The 18711-nt window shown below is 38.9% G+C and overlaps 1 protein-coding gene across 1 annotated transcript in view; it reads left to right on the top strand.

Moving 5' to 3' along the window:
* The window catches only part of FAM20C (FAM20C golgi associated secretory pathway kinase), a 159801-nt gene that overhangs the window by 120172 nt on the left and 20918 nt on the right, over positions 1-18711 (top strand). Inside the window, exons 4-5 of the mRNA XM_001378018.5 lie at positions 3051-3143; positions 6965-7080. Coding sequence (XP_001378055.3) covers positions 3051-3143; positions 6965-7080 — 209 coding nt within the window. The remainder of the gene's footprint in view (positions 1-3050; positions 3144-6964; positions 7081-18711) is intronic.

Here is an 18711-nt window from a genome sequence, read left to right as displayed (position 1 = left end):
AAGAGGAGTGTTTTAGAGGAGAACCCGGACTCCCTTTCTTCCTGAAAGAAGCAAACATGTTAGACTGGGATGGTTGCTGCCAAAGGATGATGGGCTTTATTTCAGAGATGATAGGGCCCATGCCAGAGAGAGGGGAGAAACTGATGCCTGGATGTGAGGATGTATATGTACACAGAGATGAGTCACTGATGCAGAAAAATGGTTTGTTTTTGTTTTTACTGGGTTCAGCATAGTATTGTGGGAAGGAAGAGCTACAGCCTTGGAATCATCACAGATGTAGGTTCAGATTCTGCCTCTGGCACTTACTAATTGGATGACCCTGGGTAAACCAGTCATCTCATCTCCATGAGCTTCAGTTTCCCTTCCCATAAAATGGTGCTAATAAATACCTCTTATGATCCCACAGGATTGTTGTAAGGATAGTGTTTGTAAAACACTTTCCTGATCTTAAAGTGCTGTCTGAATTTCAGTTATTGTGGCAGTGGTAGGATGCAGTGTTTTGTTGTTATTTTAGGCGCATACTTGTAATTTCATGCCTGTAAGGAAACTCTGGTAAGGGAATACCTTCTCCATACATGCATATCAAGAATTCTTTGGAAATGTTGCATTATTATTATTATTATTATTATTATTAAACCCTTACTTTCTGTTTTAAAATCCATACTATCACTTACAAAATAGAAAAACAATTAAGGGCTAGGCAAAGTGACTTGCCCAGGATCACTCTGAAGTCAAATTTGAACCCAGGACTTCCCATCTCCAGGTTTAGTTCTCTATCTACTTGTCCCCCATATAATTATTGAAAAATTAGTGTTTTTCAATATGTCAAATAAAAAAGTAATCTGTTGACTATTCAGCCTGCCTTGATCAAAATGATGAAGCAGGTAACACCTTCTCTTTTGACTCTCACTTGATACCATCAAACTATTCCTAGGCCCCCTCAACATTCTCTCTGGGCCAGATTCCTCCAGATAGCCCCTCTATCTTGTATTTTCACTGCCCACCAAATCTATACAGAGCTGGTCCCAGTCCTACTTTCTTGGGGCTTCTTTTTCTAATGTCCAAGGCTAGCTGATAAAGGAAACTAAGGGATGTAGTCTGTTGTGTACAACACAACTCCCCTTTCCTAATAACATAAGCAATTCAATAGTGGCTTTATAGAGACCATTTAAGTTTTCCTCATAAAAAGTGGAAAACCAGGTAGACTAGAGTAAAATATGCTGCACTGGTCAAAGCATATACATGGGAGTTAAAGAAGTCTGATGAAATTTGAGTTTACAAGAATAAAACCATTGGCATGTTAAACATCAGTCTGGTATACTATAAGGCGTGGGCAGTGGAGAGGGGTGATGAGATGACAGGAGGGTAGATTTCCCAGGGTTCTGTCAGATCCTCTCTGAGAAAACCACAGGGTTAGAGTACAAGATTTAATCATTGGGATAGGAGTCCATGATTGATCCAAGAGAAAGAGGAAGAAGGAGAAGGAGGAGGAGGAGGAGGAGGAAGAGAAGGAATAGGAGGAGGAGGAAGGAGACACATTTGTAAAGGGCTTTATTTTAAATTCATATCAGAGGTATGCTAATGAATGTTTGACGACTGGCTAGAAGGTAGGGTTATTATTATATCATATTGCATATATAATACATTTTATTAGATATAATATGATATGTTATAATAATGTTTTTTATATATTATACTATAATAAATAATATTTTATTAAATGTGGTCTCTATAAGGCCACATAAATAATACAATCTATTCACTCTCTTCCCAGAGGTAAATAATGAAATACTTTTAAGTTCAATATATATAATTAACATTTTCTCTATTACTTTATAAGTCTATGGACAATCAACAAAACAATAAATCAAGTCCTGATTTAGAGTGTGTGTGTGTGGATTTCTGAAATGTAAATGCTTATACAGAGAATTTAACGCTTGGCTCCAGCACACCCTTGATTCATGTTATCATTTGATCTTTAAAGCAACTTGAGGCTAGATAGTATAAGTATCATCCCCATTTTATAAATAAAGAAAATATATTGAGTCCTCACACACACACACACACACACACACACACACACACACACACACACACACACAGAAAGTAAGTGACAAAACTGGGATTTGAAATCAAGACTTCTGGTCTCCTAAATCCAGAGGAATTTTCATTGTATCTTATTATCTCAGTTCATGCTGATTCAATTCAATTCAGTTCAATACAATAAACATGGTTTCAGGAAGAAATGGTGGAACAAAGACCAGAAACAAAAGGAAAATTAATCTCTGTCCAAATGGTAATTAAGAACTTTATTACCCATAAATGGTAGAACTGGCAAATAGGCTAATGGAAGAAAATTTGGGTCAGGAGCAGTCAGACTCTCTGTCACCAAAAAAAACAGAGGTGAGAGTCCCCATTGTCTGAGAGATCAAAGCATTTTCGGATCTTTGATGCACACAGGTGTTGTAGGTCACCTGGAGAGATCAACTTTCCGGAAATCCCCAGAAGAAGGGGCGAGGACATTCCCCTCTCCACACCTCAGTTCTTCTCTGCAAATTACATTATAGTTACTCAAAGTAAAATCATATGGAAACAGGAAAGACAGTCATATTCCCTTATAACTCCATTTTGCATCTAAAATACCAAAAAAGTTTGTTTTGTCCATTGATTATTGGGAAAGAATAGTGTGACTATAGATAATCTGCATTATCTATTTCATAAAATGAATGAAATGAAATATGAAATGAAAAATTTCATATGAAAAATTTTCATATGAAAAATACATACAAAGGAAGAAAATTCAGTATTACTTAGATAATGCAGATATATATATGTATGCATGTCATCCCCCAAAAGTATATAAGATCTTTGAGGGCTGAGATATTTTGTCTTTGTATACCCAGAGCTCAGTCCAGGCAGAGCTTGCCCACTCTGCTGACACATAGTAGGTGCTTAATAACTGTGTTTAATAAACTGAGTGATTGTATTTCCTCAGTAAGCTATAGATTCAGGCTCATCAGTTGCTGTTTTTCTCTCTTTTTCCTTCCCAGGCAAACGAGGGAGCAGGAGACACCTCCCGACTTTTTTTATTTCTCTGACTATGAAAGACATAATGCTGAGATTGCTGCCTTTCATCTGGACAGGTAAACTATCATTTCTTGCCTTTGCTGACAATCCCAATGCTTCTGCCCCATCATTAGCTTGACTGAATTACAGAATCTCAGCTCAAACAAATCCATGGTGAGGCTATGTGTCCCCTCCCCCTTGTATCTGTTACCCACCAAAAAAAAAGGAGTCATCATTCAGTTCTCTGGGAGAAGAATACCAATACATGAGATCCTACACTGATGAAATATAATTACATACTTTGGGATTGGTTTTCCCTCCTTTCCCCACCTTCCTTCCCCAATAATTGTTGTACATGTATTAGAAATGTGGACCCATTTCTTATGTTTATATGAGTCAAATATAATTTTTTAAAAATCTAGGGGGCAGTGATGTGGTTCAGTGGTTGAGAGCCAGGCTTGGAGATGGGAGGTCCTGGGTTCAAATGTGACCTCAGATACTTCTTAGCTGTGTGACCCTGGGCAAGTCACTTCATACACATTGCCTAAACTGTAACACTCTTTTGTTTTAGAACCAATACAGAGTATTGATTCTAAGACAGAATTTAAGGGTTTTGAAAAAAAAATCTATATTATTTAAGTGTATTTTTAAAAAAATAAATCTGTAGCTTAATGTAGTCACATAAGACTATAATACCAAATTCAGAACTCTCCATTCCTGTGACTTAGAGGAAAGAAGGGCAGCTGTGGCTCAGTGGTTAAAAGCAATGACCCTAGAGTCAGGAAGACTTGAGTTCAAATTCAGCTTTAGACACATAGTAAAGCTGTGTGACCTTGGACAAGCAATTTATCCTCTATATGCCTAAGGGGCAGAGAAGTGACTCAATTGACAGAGTGCTGAGTCTGGAATCAGGAAAACCTGAGTTCAAAATCCAGTCTCAGATACTTTCTACCTATGTTACCTTGGGCAAGTCATTTAACTTTGACTGCCTAAGAAAAGTATTGCCAGGGAAGTAAATGGCAAACCATTCTAGTATCCTTGCCAAGAAAACTCCACGAATAGCTATGGTCTGTGGGATCATGAAATCAGAAATGACTGAACAAGACTTTCAAACTCAGCACTGTCAATCCCTAGGGGATGGAGGAAGTCTTATACATTCTCCCAGGACACACACACACACACACACACACACACACACACACACACACACATACACCATACTGTTTTATACAGATAGATTAGTTTAAATGAAAATAAATGGGAACCTAGGAGAGGGAACTAGAGAAGAAGTATCAGAGAAAGACCACATGGAATCAGTCAACAAGTATTTATCAAACACTGTGCAAGGCACTCTATATGCTAGGAATATAGAGACAAAATCAAAATAGTGCCATAGGAACTTAAATTCTTTTAGCAGAAAAAAACCTGACCCAGGTCTTAAAGCCAGAAGAGGAAGAGATATCTCTAGGTGGAATGAGGCAACAGGGAGAAGCACCAGTCTGTGGGATGAGGAAGGAAGATGTTCGCAGCCTGCCCCACCATCACCTTGACTATATGTCACCATCTTGGGTTTATTTTTTAGTACCAGCATTCCACCTCCACACTGTCCCATCTCCTATGAAAACTCAAACCACATTTTCCCTAGAGTAGCACAGGTCCCCCCAAATGATTACCCCTACTTTTCATTATCTAAGGAATGACTGTCCAAGTCAGAAAGAAATCATTTTCTGGACTGCTTTTGTGATGTTTCACGCTGTTTCCCCTCAGATGGTATCATTAAGTGGAACCTACCTACAGAATGCTCTTGGAATGCCTGTTGGCTCCTTGTAGAGGGCCAGCTTTCATCCCTGCTGAACAGTGGACAGGAAAAAAGAGTAAATAGGAGGAAGCTGTCCAGGGGCCCACAAAATAAAGATCTCAGGCAAGGGTAAATGAGGGAGGAAAGGCTCCCAGATTGCCTGTCCTTCCTTTAAGCATCTCAAGCAATGAGGAGAAATCATCCTATGCAAGTCCTGCATTCTATTCTCTCTTCTGGATGATCTGTCTGTTCTCCAAAAAGAAAATAAATAAATAATGCAATCAGTGATGCTGCTGATATTTTTATCGAAACTTGCTACATGATTTGGGGAAAATTTTTAGATTATAAACTCCTTGTGGGCAGAGTCTAAATACAATGAGGTCTCCATTTGTTTGGAGAGCAGAATTCTAATAAAATGTATCTGGAGCATAGCCTATACCTACAGGCAAGCAAAAGTCCCCACACATGAGGCAAACAGTAGCCCCCAAACCCATGTAATTCATTCTTTAGGAAGTCATTATGCTCTGCTTTAACAGTTGAACATACCCGTAGAATGAATCACCAAGAAAAGCTATAAAACATTTTAAAATTGATCTGTAAGCAAAGTGAAAACTGACAGCTCTGACTATGGAGAGGAGCAAAAGAAAAACTATAAAAAGTAAACTAATTTTTCCCATATGATTTCTAGGTCTTAAGAACAACAATCTGTAGTTACTGCATATAACAGCAAACATTCTCTTCACACCTTAAGCCTATTCTGTAACACATTGCAGAAACTGATGCTTGTTAATTACATCAGTGATGATTGGAGAAAGGTTAAATTATGTTCAGAATGCCCCGTGTAAGAAAGCAGGGAGATGCCGGGCATGGTAGAGCATGCCCTGTAAGCCCTGTTCCTGGAGAGGCAGAGGCAAGTGGGCCACAGGAGTTTAGGAGTTCTGGGCTAAAAAACTAAAGCCAATTCAGTGTCGGTGCTAAGTTCAACACCAATATGATGAAGGGTCACCAGGCTACCTAGGGAGGGGTAAAATGGAACCAATTATATCTTTTATACTTATCAATATTAGGATCAGTCCTGGGGATGGACACTGCAGTTCCATCCTGGTTGACATGGGAAGGAAGGAAGAAAGGAAGGAAGGAAGGAAGGAAAGAAGGAAGGAAGGAAGGAAGGAAGGAAGGAAGGAAGGAAGGAAGGAAGGAAGGAAGGAAGGAAGGAAGGAAGGAAGGAAGGAAGGGAGGGAGGGAGGGAGGGAGGGAGGGAGGAAGGAAGGAAGGAAGGAAGGAAGGAAGGAAGGAAGGAAGGAAGGAAGGAAGGAAGGAAGGAAGGCAAGAAGGAAGGGAGGGAGGGGTGGAGCATATATAAAGACAATATCAACAGCCATTAAAAATATTAATATTTTGCTTGAGTATGCATATCTGATACAAAGGTTTTATTTTTCTTTCATTTGGAAGGCACAGGAAGGTTAGGGATGGAGGTGACTAATGATGGGGGGAAAAGGAAAAGAAAAATAAGAAAAGAGGTTTGTTCTAGCACTTAAATGCATATAATAGAACAGAGGGAAGGTCAGTAGGAAAGATAGACAAGCAGGGTATCTTTGAAAATAGCATGTTGAATTTATTACATATTTAAAACAAAAAGCAAGCTTTCCATAATAGAGATTCACAGCTTCCTGTATAACCCTTTTTCCTCCTCTTCTACTTTGCATATGGAAATGCTTCTTTTACTTGGTGTTGGTTAAATTCAGAATTTAAAAAGAAATAAAACTTAATAGCATTTTAAGTGTGTGTTAGAAGAAGCTTCACTTATGTAGAAATAAAGGTTTCCTTCCATAACAATGAATGATTCAGCATTCATGTATCCTGTTTCTTTTGTCCTTCATTTCCTAGGACATAAGGCAGACTATATGGATGTACCCACTGGATGCTCTTAATCCCTGCAGTCCCCAACTAAGGCTTGATTTCAGACAGTAAGACAAGAATTCAAGTAATTCAGTTCAGTTAAAAATAACTCATTTGAGTTTTGGTATTTTGCACCATGTGAAAAAAGTCTAAGTGCAATGCTTTGTGTTTAATTCTTGTTATTATTTTTTCCCCTCCCAGAATCCTAGATTTCCGCCGTGTCCCCCCAGTCGCAGGTCGAATGGTCAATATGACCAAGGAGATAAGGGATGTCACAAGAGACAAGAAACTATGGAGAACATTCTTCATCTCTCCAGGTATCACTGCACACCTACATAACTACTGCCACAATGATTCCCATTTCTGTGATGGTGGGAAGATGGGAAAGGGGAAGAGACCATCTGTTGGCCTGTTCTTACCCTGAGGGCTATTGAACTCTCCATGTGGGTCAGTTTCATTTTCTTTATAATGAAGGGCAATCACTGAGTTTTCCTTGTAAATCTGGTAACCTCATAAGTTAAAAACAATGAAATCTTATTGTTTCAGAATTTCTGCCACAGTGATAAAGCTGGATAAATAAGGAAACATTAAATGAAGGAAATAACTCCCCAGGGGTCACTTTGGGGGTATTATATAGAGAAAACTATTAAAAGCAGGAAGGAGATGATGAGGTTTCATGGTGAATTAGATTGAATTTGCATCCTGATAACTTACCATGACTCATTCATTCGTTTAACAACAACAACAACAAAAACATACAAAGTACACTGTGTTCAGAGCACTATATTGTCTGGGTCTACAAAGAATCCCCTTGGTAATTTGATTAGTGTAGCATTAAATACATAAAGTAATTTGGATGGCATTATAATTTTTTTATTGGCACAGACCAAACATGACCATTGAATATTCCTTTAATTATTTTATATGCAAAGAACTGTGCTTGGCATATAAAATTTAGATTAGATAAAAATCCCTTCCTTAGGTAGTTCATAGTTCAATAAGAGCATAAAATATGTAGAGATAACTGTGAAATGCAGCATTGTGATGCAGAAAGAGTTCAGATTCTGGTACCTGAGGACCTTGGTTCAAATTTTGCTTCTGTCACTTCCTATCTGTTGCCCTTCAGCAAGTTACAACTTCTCTAGACCTCAGTTTCCTCATCTGTAAAATATGATTACACCAGAAGACTCTAAGACCTCTTATTCATTGATCCTATATTACATGTTAATTGTATTAGAAACATCAATCAATGAGCATTTGTTACATAGTGGCTATGTGCCAGGTCATTTGTTAGGCTGCTGGGGATACAAGTATGTACAAAGAATTAAAAAAATCCTTTTCTCTCAAAGAACTTACAGTGTCCTAAGGAGAAAAAGATCTCTGTGGAGTTACAAAATGTCATGTAAGAAAACTGTACAATGAGACCTAGCAACGTAATTTCACCCCTGCTGCTAAGACAAGTCTAAACACCCAAATTGGAACAGAGTTGAGAATTGTCTCTGTCATTATTTTTAGATTTTTCTCAGCTACCTGGATTCTTCAGACAAAAGTGATTTTTAAAAAATGTCAATTATCCAAATAATTGCTTTATTTCCCTTTATATGCCCCTGACCTGCCCTCTGGGCCCCTACCCATCCATTGTAAAATAGGACAGCAATTATTTACAATTTGGTTATGCTCTGCTCATAGAGAGATGCATCACTTACTTGCCACTAGAAAACCTAGAAGATGAAAAGCTGTCAGTGTTGTCAGAATTCTAACCTGGGGTGTTTTAGCCTATCAAGCCCTATGAAATGGATGAACATTTTTAAAGCATCAACTATGTGTTTTGTTTTGTTTTGCTTTACTTTTAACCCTTACCTTCCATCTTAGAATCAATGTTGATTCTTCCTAGCTCTGTGACCCTGGGCAAGTCACTTACCCCTATTACCTAGCCCTTGCTACTCTTTTGCCTTGAGACCAATACCCAGGATTGATTCTAAGATGGAAAGTAAGGGTTTTAGACAACAATAAAAAAAATATTAGAGTCAAAGGACATCATGAAACCAATAAATAACACAATATTGTAGTTTATTAAAATTCATTCATTTATGGGGGCAGCTTGGTAGCTCAGTGGATGGAGAGCCAGGCCTAGAGATGAGAGGTCTCAGGTTCAAATGTGGCCTCAGACACTTCCCAGTTTAGTGTGACCCTGGGCAAGTCACTTAACCCCCATTGCCTAGCCCTTACCACTCTTCTGCCTTGGAACCATTACACAGTATTGATTCCAAGACAGAAGGTAAGGATTAAAAAAAAATAATTCATTTAGTTTTTGAGAATTCCACTCTGTACATGAAGTCTTCCTTGATTACCCTAGGTGGAAGTGATCTCTTTTTCCTCATTTTATGAGTAAAGAAAGTGATAACCAGAAGGAAGCAACTTACCTAAGGTCAAACAGTCAGCTAGTAGTAAGGCTACAACTCACATCCAGATCTCCTGATTCTCAGACTCTCTAGGATAATATTTGTAATTCTCTTCCAGTAATACTGTTCCATTCATTGCTCCTTGACAGTATCAGGTGGCATAGGCTATTTCTATGTATGTTTTGTCTTCCTAGTTAGATTGTCAGGGTCTTGAAAGCAGAAGACTTTTCTTTTTGCATTTGGGAAGCCCTGAGTTCAAAACCAGCTTGAGACATTTAATAGCTATGTGACCCTAGGCAAGTCACTCAACCTCTGTCTGCCTCAGTTTCCTCACCTATAAAATGAGAATAATAATAGCACATATCTCCTAGGGTTGTTTTGAGGATCAAATAAGATAACCGTAAAGTACTTAGCACAGTGCCTGGCACATCATAGGTAGTTTTTCAGTTGTGTCCAGCTTCCTGTCTTGGCAAAAATACTGGAGTGGTCTGATATTTCCTTCTCCAGTTCATTTTACAGATGAGGAAACTGAGGCACAAATAAGATTAGCTGTTTTGCCCAGGATCACACAGCTAATAAATGTCTATGGCTAGATTTGAACCCAGGAAGAGGAGTCTTCCCAACTATCTACAGTGTCCCCTAAAAATACTAGAGTAGTTTGTTATTTCCTTCTTCAGCTCATTTTGCAGATAAGGAAAATGGGACAAATAGGGTTAAGTGACCTGCCCAGGATTACCTGGTGAGAAAGTATCAGAGGTTAAATTTGAACTCGGGAAGATGAGTCTTCCTGACTCCAGGCCTGGCACTCTATCTACTGTGCCACCTAGCTGCCCAGTAGATGCCATTCAAATGATGTCTCTTATTGTTCCTTTAAAGTTAGCCTGGCTCTAATATCCTCCAACAGTGCCCTAAACATAGTAGGAACTTAGTAAATATTGTTTGGTGGACTGAAATGTAGTCATTTCATAAAACTCCTTGAGATCTTCAACCCCAGCTGAGACATTCATCCCACAACCAATAAAAAGACTCTCTGGCCTAGCTATCATTTTTCTTAACATGATTTAGCCTGATCTGGGTATAGTATTTTACATGGGATCAGAGACTTTGTACTAGAAGGAACTTTAGAGTCATCTGGCTCAAACCCCCTCATTTTACAGAAGAAGAGAGGCTAAGTAACTTACCCAGCCTCATATTCGAACCCATGTTCTCTGACTCCAGGGGCAGCTAGGGGACACAGAGGAGAGTGCCACCCCTAGAATCAGGAAGATAGGAGTTCAAATACATAGCCTCAGATACTTACTAGTCATGTAACCCTGGGCAAGTCACTTCACTGCATTTGCCTCCATTTCCTCATCTGAAAGATGGACTAGAGAAGGAAATGGCAAGACCACTCCAGTATCTTTGCCAAGAAAAACCCAAATAGAGCCGCAAGTCAGATGCTCCTGATAAAATGACTGAAAAACAATGACCTCTGGACTTCAGATCTAGTTAATCCTGATTCCTCTTCTGTATCCCTGGGCCTCATCATTATGGAATTTTTCCATTCCTTGTCCTGCTTTTAGAAATGGTGGAGTTATTCCAGGAATTAGGATAGTTGAATGATGTGATGATATGCCATAGGTAACTGAAACTGCCTCCAAGCAGGAAAATCGACAATGAAAGCGGCTGGTTAGCATGAAAGATATTCATCTTGTCTCATAGTTTTAGACATTACAAAGATGCCATGGCCAGAGGAATTTTTCCCATCTCCCTCTAATTCATCCAGATAAAAACCAATTAAGATATTTGATTATCTGTGCCTCAAGCTTTGCTCAAACATAAAAGCCCAAACTAACAGCCTTTTTTCTATAGATTTTCCAGATCAATATGCTCTACTCTTTTCCTTAATTGTGCTCATAAGTTTGTCAAAATCAATCTCCATAAATCCATAATTTAATTAACTCTATTCTCATCACCAAAAATGCGGCAAGTCCCTCGTACTTTATTCATCCCAGAGCACACTTAACCAAGGACAAAATCATATATGAAAGACCCAAAAGTATCCCCTGAAGAATGCATTCCTATGCACCATCTCACATAAAAATGAGTCAGCCTCATATGAACTTAAAATAATTGACCAAGACAGTGATACTTAATTGGACATTATTGTAATTAGAAGAGTGGGGACAGCTAAGTGGTTCAGTGGATTGAGAGCCAGGCCCAAAAACATGGGGTCCTGGGTTCAAATCTGGCCTCAGACACTTCCCAGCTGTGTGACTCTGGGCAAGAGTCACTGCTCTTCTGCCTTGCAAGCAATACACAATTTTGATTCCAAGACAGAAGATAAGAGTTTTTCTTTTTTTTTTTTTTAAAGGATCATAGGAAACCTTGGAAGTTATTGAACATGCCACCTAATGTAGAAATCCTTTCTAAGGTATGCTAGACATATGGTCAGCTATCCTCCGCTCAGACACTTCCAGTGACAAGAAACTCATTCCCTCACCAACCCATTTCAGAGTTTGTTTAGTTCTCACACTTTTAGTGACCTTTCTCATCTTTTCTAGCTTCCAACCCACGGATCATAGTTCCATCTTTTGGGAACCCCTCCCCCCCAAAAAAATCCCAATCCCCAAACTTTTTTTCTCACCTGCAGATAGTTAATGGAAGCTACCAAATTTTCCCCTAATCATCTCTTCTCCCAAATAAATCTCTTTGGATCCTTCAGTCCATGGCACAGGATCTAGTACATCAAGCACTTAATGAATGCTTACTTGATTCCATCAATTCAAAGCCCTCCTCTACCCCCTTCTTGGATTCACCTTTGATGAGGAATCCAACCCGATCTGTCTAAGGCTTGACATTGCTTCTTCTTAAAATAGGAGGTCCAGGACTGAACACGGTGCTTCCAGTATGGTCTGACCAGCACAGAGCATCAGGAGAATGATGCTTCCCTTCAGCTGGACCCTGTACTTTTGTTATAACCAAAAACTGTTTGAGAAAGACAATTTGCTCTAGTTCTGGTCAAGCCAACGTAAGCATGCCTACCCAGTTGGGAACCTGGAAAATGTCTGGCTAGGAATGACTCCTCCTAGAAGTGTAGATCTTGACTGAAGGGAAAAGTAAAATCCTAAGGATTTGACTGGAATAGATCCAGGGAATCCTAGCACCTTCTCCTGCATCAACAACCACTGGATGCTATCTATCTATTTCAATTCAATCAGATATAATGCAGCACTGTGTGATTTAAAAAGCACCTTTTAAAAGCTAGAGCTAGATACAAAGACAAAATGAAAAAGTCTCTCCCTTCTGGGGAGAAGCCTAGTCCTACTAGAAGATACAACATTTAGAGAGTCAATTCAGTATAATATGGCTGGAAGAGGAAGAGAACAATAGCCAGAGACAGCTAGATGGCTCAGGGGCTACAGCATAGAACCTGGAATCAGGAAGACATGAGTTCAAATCTAGACATAGGCACATATTAGCTATGTGACCTTGGGCAGGTCACTGAACTTCTAGGTACCTCAATTTCTTCATCTTCAAAAAGGGGATGATAATAGCACCTATTTCCTAAGGTTATGATGAAGTTCAAATGCGGTAATATTATAAAGCACTTAGCAAATTTTAAAGTGCTATATAAATGCTGTTTATTATTATGATTAGGGCCCCTAAGTTGCTCAGTGGGTAGAGTACCAGGACTGGAGTCAGGAATATTTCTTATCCTGAGTTCAAATATGGCCTCAAACCTTTGCGAGCTTTGTGATCCTAGGCAAGTCATTGAACCTTGCTTGTTTCAGACTCCTCATCTGTAAAATGAGCTGGAGAAGGAAATGACAAACCACTCTAGTATCTACACCAAGAAAACCCCCCAAAAAGGGTCACAAAGTCAGACACGACTTACCAACATTATTATGATTAGCAATAGAATTACTGATGGCATTGGGAGAAAGCAGCCTGTAGGCCTGAGGCATCTGAGATAAGGTTGAGGCTTCTAAGAGGATTTCTAAATGAAATGCTGGGGACTAAAAAAAAGTAAGTCAATAATTATTTAACTTAATTTCACATCCTTTGTCACAGAGTGGACTCACACTAGCATGACTACTAATGAATAGTAATTTACCAGGAAAAAAGGAATAACAGTAAAGATGTCAGCCAAGGTCTTTAAAGTAATTGAGGGAGCCATTTAAGGAACCCACGCTACCGTTAGTTCTTTTATTCACATTTTTGCAATCTCCAAGGGCTATGGATTTTCCCCCTCCACAAACAAAAGACCATCTGAGTCAGTTATTATTCTGGACAGATAGAATTAAAATGTTTCTACTTCCTATTTTGGACAGTGCCCTGGCATTTTCACCCTGGCCTCAACATTAAATTTGAAGTGGCTGAGAAATGTTAAGATAAATATGGAATTCAGGGATGAGGAAACAATCCTCCGGATCCAGAGCAGCACCTTCTCAGCAACTAATGCATTAAAATTGTTTCTGAGGGCTACAAGTTAAGTGGGGACATCAAGGTGGCACCATGGATAGAATATTGGACTTGGGATCAGGAAGACTCTTCTTCCTGAGTCCAAATCTACCTTCAGAAATTTACTAGCTGTGTGACCCTGGACAAGTCACTTAACCCTATTTGCCTCAGTTTCCTTAGCTATAAAATGAGCAGAAGAAGGAAATGGCAAACTACTCCATTATCTTTGTCAAGAAAACCCCAAATAGGGTCATGAAGAGTTAGTCACAACTGAAAAATGACTGAATAGGCCTAGTAGTGATATAGCTGGGTCATGAGGTATGCATTTTGGGAACTTTCTGGACATGGAACCAAATTGCTTTCCAGAATGGTCCTACAGTTATCTAAAAGGGGACTAAAAGGAATAATAATCAAGAATATGAAAGGGAAAACATCATTCAGCCCCTCTACTCAGGATTATATAGCAAAAGAAAATGGCCAGAAGCCTATTCTTATTTGGATAGGAGATGTGATTACAAGAGTCAGACTTGATATGACTGAAATGACTAAACAATAAGAAATGAAGTGACTTATCCAAAATGGACCAGTATATTTGAGAGGAAGGACTCAAATCCAAATTTTCATGGCTTCAAGGCAATTTCTTCATCCACTATCCCAGAATGCCTCTCTTCTTAGAGAAACCACATCTAAAACTAATCATTTGGTGAGTGTTATTGGCAATAGTTTTTCTTTCATATTAGTCACCCCATCGATCAATAACCATTTATTAACTACTCTCTATCAAACATGGTGCTAGATTTTGAGGACACAAAAACAAAGAATAAATATTCCTACCATGTTTTAGCTTCCATTCTTCTGGGGGAGACAGCAAGTTGACATAGTGAAAGGGACATCGACTTTCAAGTCAAAAAACCTAGATTCAAGTCCTGCCTCTTCTGCATGCTAATTGTTTGACCTTGAATAAGCCATTTAACTTCTCTGGGCTTCAGTTTCCTCATCTTTAAAGATGAATGTGTTGAACTGACCAGCCTCTGAAGCCTCTCCTATCTCTAATCCTCTGATCTTTGAAATACACACATATGCTCTAATGTTGTGGTCTACTCAATTTTTTTTTTTAACCATCAGAATTCATAGATCCCCTGAAATGTGTCCATAGCCTGATCACATGGGGGTCTGTGGATCCAGATTAAGAACACTTGCTCTAACAACCATAAGTTCTAGGTAAACTGAATTTGATTATCTTTCACAGAGGGAGCTGCTACACTAGGACTTTCCTATGTAGATGAAATCAGAGGTCTAGACATCGCCACAAAAAACAATATAGCTTTGGCTTGTCCAAATTATCTCTGTTCCAACTTTGTCCAAAATGCAGCAGTCAGTCAGATTTTAAAACGTTCTTCTGGGTTGAAAGCCATTAGAAATGTATAATTGTTACTCATGCAGTGGAATGATATAAGCCACTGTCCAACTAACCAAATCTCATTTTTTAAAACCTAATACAATTGTTTGGGGTAATTTTTATTTTACTTGTCCTTTTAAATCTGTTCAAAATTAAATAGAGACAGTGTAAAGGACATTGGATTCGAGGTCAGAAAAACCTCAATTCCATTCTTGGCCATATGTGGTCTTGGGCAAGTCACTTAACATCTCTAAGCCTCAGTTTCCTCAAATGCTTTCTCCAGCTCTACAAGTGTGGTCCTATGAATATTAATTTATGCAGTGATGGAAAACTCTTTTAAATTTGTGCCTTGCTCTCCAGAATACTGAATTACATTTGCCTAGATGACTTTCCTTCATGGATGATCAGAAAGGAAGGATAAAGTAGGGAATGAAGAAATGAAATGGCAAAGAGGCAAAAGTCATGGATCAACTACAGTTTTAAAGTACAATAAGTTGCCAGTATGTCAAATGACTGGGTCATATGTCTGCCAGCAGCTGACATGTAAATATATTTGTCAGGGCGAACATTTTATCTGAGGGCATCTCAACCATCCAAGCATTTCATTCCATTGAAAAAAATCAGTTCCTTGAGTAAATGTTTCCAGATCAAAGAACATGTAACAACAGTGGGAGCTGAAGCCATTACTTAATTTATGTGGACTGAGAATGACAGTATTGTTTTGCTAATATTTCCACATCTTGTTTCCAGAATCAAGTTGCTACATGGCACACATATCAATCAACTGACAAGCATTTATTAAGCACCTATTACATGCAAGAATTCTTGGGCTATTTGAATAGGACAAATTTCGAAAGATATTTTCTTTGCAAAAATAGACCTGCTACTAATTATTCCTTAAGTGCCCTTTGAGGGGAAAGAAATTTATGAAGTTTTGCCCTGTGTGCATATAGTCACACTATTTTTAGTCTAGTCTTCATCTTTTTTCATTAAATTTTCAGATATCATCATTAATAATTATTGTTAATAATACTAAAAACATCTTGCATTTATATAGTGCAATAATAATAATCTATAAATTGCCTTGTTCAAGTGAGAGGCAGAAGAGTGTTTGGAAAAAGGCACTGACTTTATTTTCAATCAGCTTCCTGACTAGTATTTGTTTTTCTAGTGCCTGTGGACAAGTCATTTTCTGTCTCTCACTGTCCCCTATAAAATGGAAGGCGGTAAACTCAGATTTCTGAGCTGTCTTCTGGCTTTAACACCTAATTATAGGGTTCATTGGTTTCCTGCTAAAATCGACTTCTTCTTCTGCCTATTATAATCAAGAGACAATGTCCAGCGTTTTTATATACCACTCCCAAACCATTGTAGTCCCTACCCAGGCCTTATGGTCAGAGAAACACATCTGCATGCAAGAAATATGGAGAATATCCTTTGGCCTAACCAGTTAAAGTAATGGATTCCAGAAGCAACATGGGAGTGTAATAAAATGCAATCGGGGAGAATTATTTGGCATCACTGTGCCAATGATGTTGCATCCCTGCCAAACTAAGGAGGAGGGATAGCAAAGCTGAGGATAGTTGCTAGAAAGCTGGGGCTCAGCTGGGACTTGGCCTGCTGTGGGTAAGGTGGGTGCTTTTCTAAAGAATCCAGGGCGCATCTTCATGTTCTCTCAAGGTGGGGATTTCTTAGGTTTGTCAGCTCTGCCCTGGTGAAGCTTCGGAAAGAAGAACCTTTCAGAGTCTTGTTAGAATTTCTTTTTTTTTTTTAATCAAACAACTGTGGTTTGAAGGTAACAAGGTATTGGGCTATACCATGGGGGCTACAAAAGACACATAAGGTATAGTAACTGCCTTCAGAAAGCTTACAATCTCAGCATAAATCTGTGAAAAGCTACATCTATAGGAAGGAAGCCCTATATTACCATATATTGAAAAGACTGCTAGACTAGGAGATGGAACACCTGGGTTCTCTACATTGTTTTTGGACCCTGCTGTCATTTTGCTACTGGGTCATTGGTTCCTCCCCTCAATCTTCAAGCTTCACAGTGAATGTGAGTCATTATTATAGTAATGATTTCTTGCGATTTTCCTTTTTTTTTTTGTCCAGTTCCTTGATTTCCCTGGTCAGGGAGATCTCTCAGTAAAAAAATACCACACCTACTACTTGTGTGGATTGCCAGCTGCTCCCCAGCTTAATAAGGACTGACCATTTTGAGGTTTCCAAAGTGCATTTATATATGTGATATGAGCCTCAAAATAACCCTGGAAGATGAATGGTATTATCATCCCTGCTTTACAGATGTGGAAACTAAAACTTTTTGGCCATCATATTAATTAAGGAACTAAGGCAGGATCTGAACTCAGGTCTTCTGGACTTCAAGTTCCACACTTTGTCCACTCTGCACCAACTGCCTTTAGGTCACTGGGAGGTCAAATGATGTGGTCTGGATCACAAAACCAGAATGTTTCAGGGTAGAAGACTTGGGTTTCCTGACAACAGCTTGCTACCCTATTTACCATGTCATGCTGCCCCTATACATTGCTTAGTCCATTTTAGGAGAAGGTTAGCCATTTAACATTTCTTCCACCAAGGCTTTACTCCAGGGCCTCATTTGGAGCATGGAGGTAACCTTTGGTTCTTGAATGCAGTGCCGGCAGAGCACCAGTTTTGGCAGATCCTGTTAAGTTGGAAATTTTTCAAATATCCACATCGGAAGAGGTCCAGTTAGGTTCAGAAGAGCTTATCAGCTGGTTGACCACTGCATAATGAATATTTAGAGCCACTGTAGCTCATAGGGGTCATGCCACTAAAATTCAGAGGAGTTGGAATTGATTGAACTCAATCAAATGCCCAATGAGATTTCTTAAATTTGCAAAGGAAGGGGGACAGCTACGTGGTGTAGTGGATAGAACACCAGGCTTGAAATCAGGAAGATTCATCTTCATCAGTTCTAATCTGGTATCAGGCACTTACTATCTGTGGGACCCTGAGCAAGTACTTAATACTGTTTGCCTCAGTTTCCTTAGCTATAAAATGAGCAGAAGAAGGAAATAGCAAACTACTCCAGTATCTTTGTCAAAACAAAACAAACAACAAAAACAAAACAAAACAAACAAACAAACAAAAAAACAACCAAGAAGAGTCCAACATGACTGAACAAAAAGAATAAAATTCAATCACTTCACTTTAAAGGGCAGCTGGGTAGCTCAGTGGATTGAGAGCCAGGCCTAGAAACAGGAAGTCCTGGGTTCCAATCTGGCTTCCTGGCTGTGTGACCCTGGTCAAGTCATTTAGCCCCCATTGCAAGGAATGATAATTAGTATTGATTTTAAGATGGAAGGTAAGACTTAAAAAAAAAAAAGTCAACAAAGCAGATCTACCAAGACTGCTGAATGTCAGGGTTTAAGAAACTTACTTTGTAAAATGTTTTGACTAGCCATGTGGATTGCCCCAACCCTCCTTTCATATCGGATTAGAAGAACACTAAATTTGGTATCAGAAGATATTAGTTTGAATCTCAATTCTGTCAATGGGCACATAATTGGTATAATAGTCAGAGTACCACGCTTAGAGTCAGGAAGACCTGAGTTCAAATTTGGCTTCAGATACTCCTTAGACTGTGTGAGCCTGAACAAGTCATTTTACCCTGTTTGCCTCAGTTTCCTCATCTTTAAAATGAACTGGAGATGACAAATGGC

This window comes from Monodelphis domestica, chromosome 7, assembly GCF_027887165.1.
Source record: "Monodelphis domestica isolate mMonDom1 chromosome 7, mMonDom1.pri, whole genome shotgun sequence".
Classification (NCBI taxonomy): domain Eukaryota; kingdom Metazoa; phylum Chordata; class Mammalia; order Didelphimorphia; family Didelphidae; genus Monodelphis; species Monodelphis domestica.
This window is presented reverse-complemented; position numbering and strand designations above follow the sequence as displayed.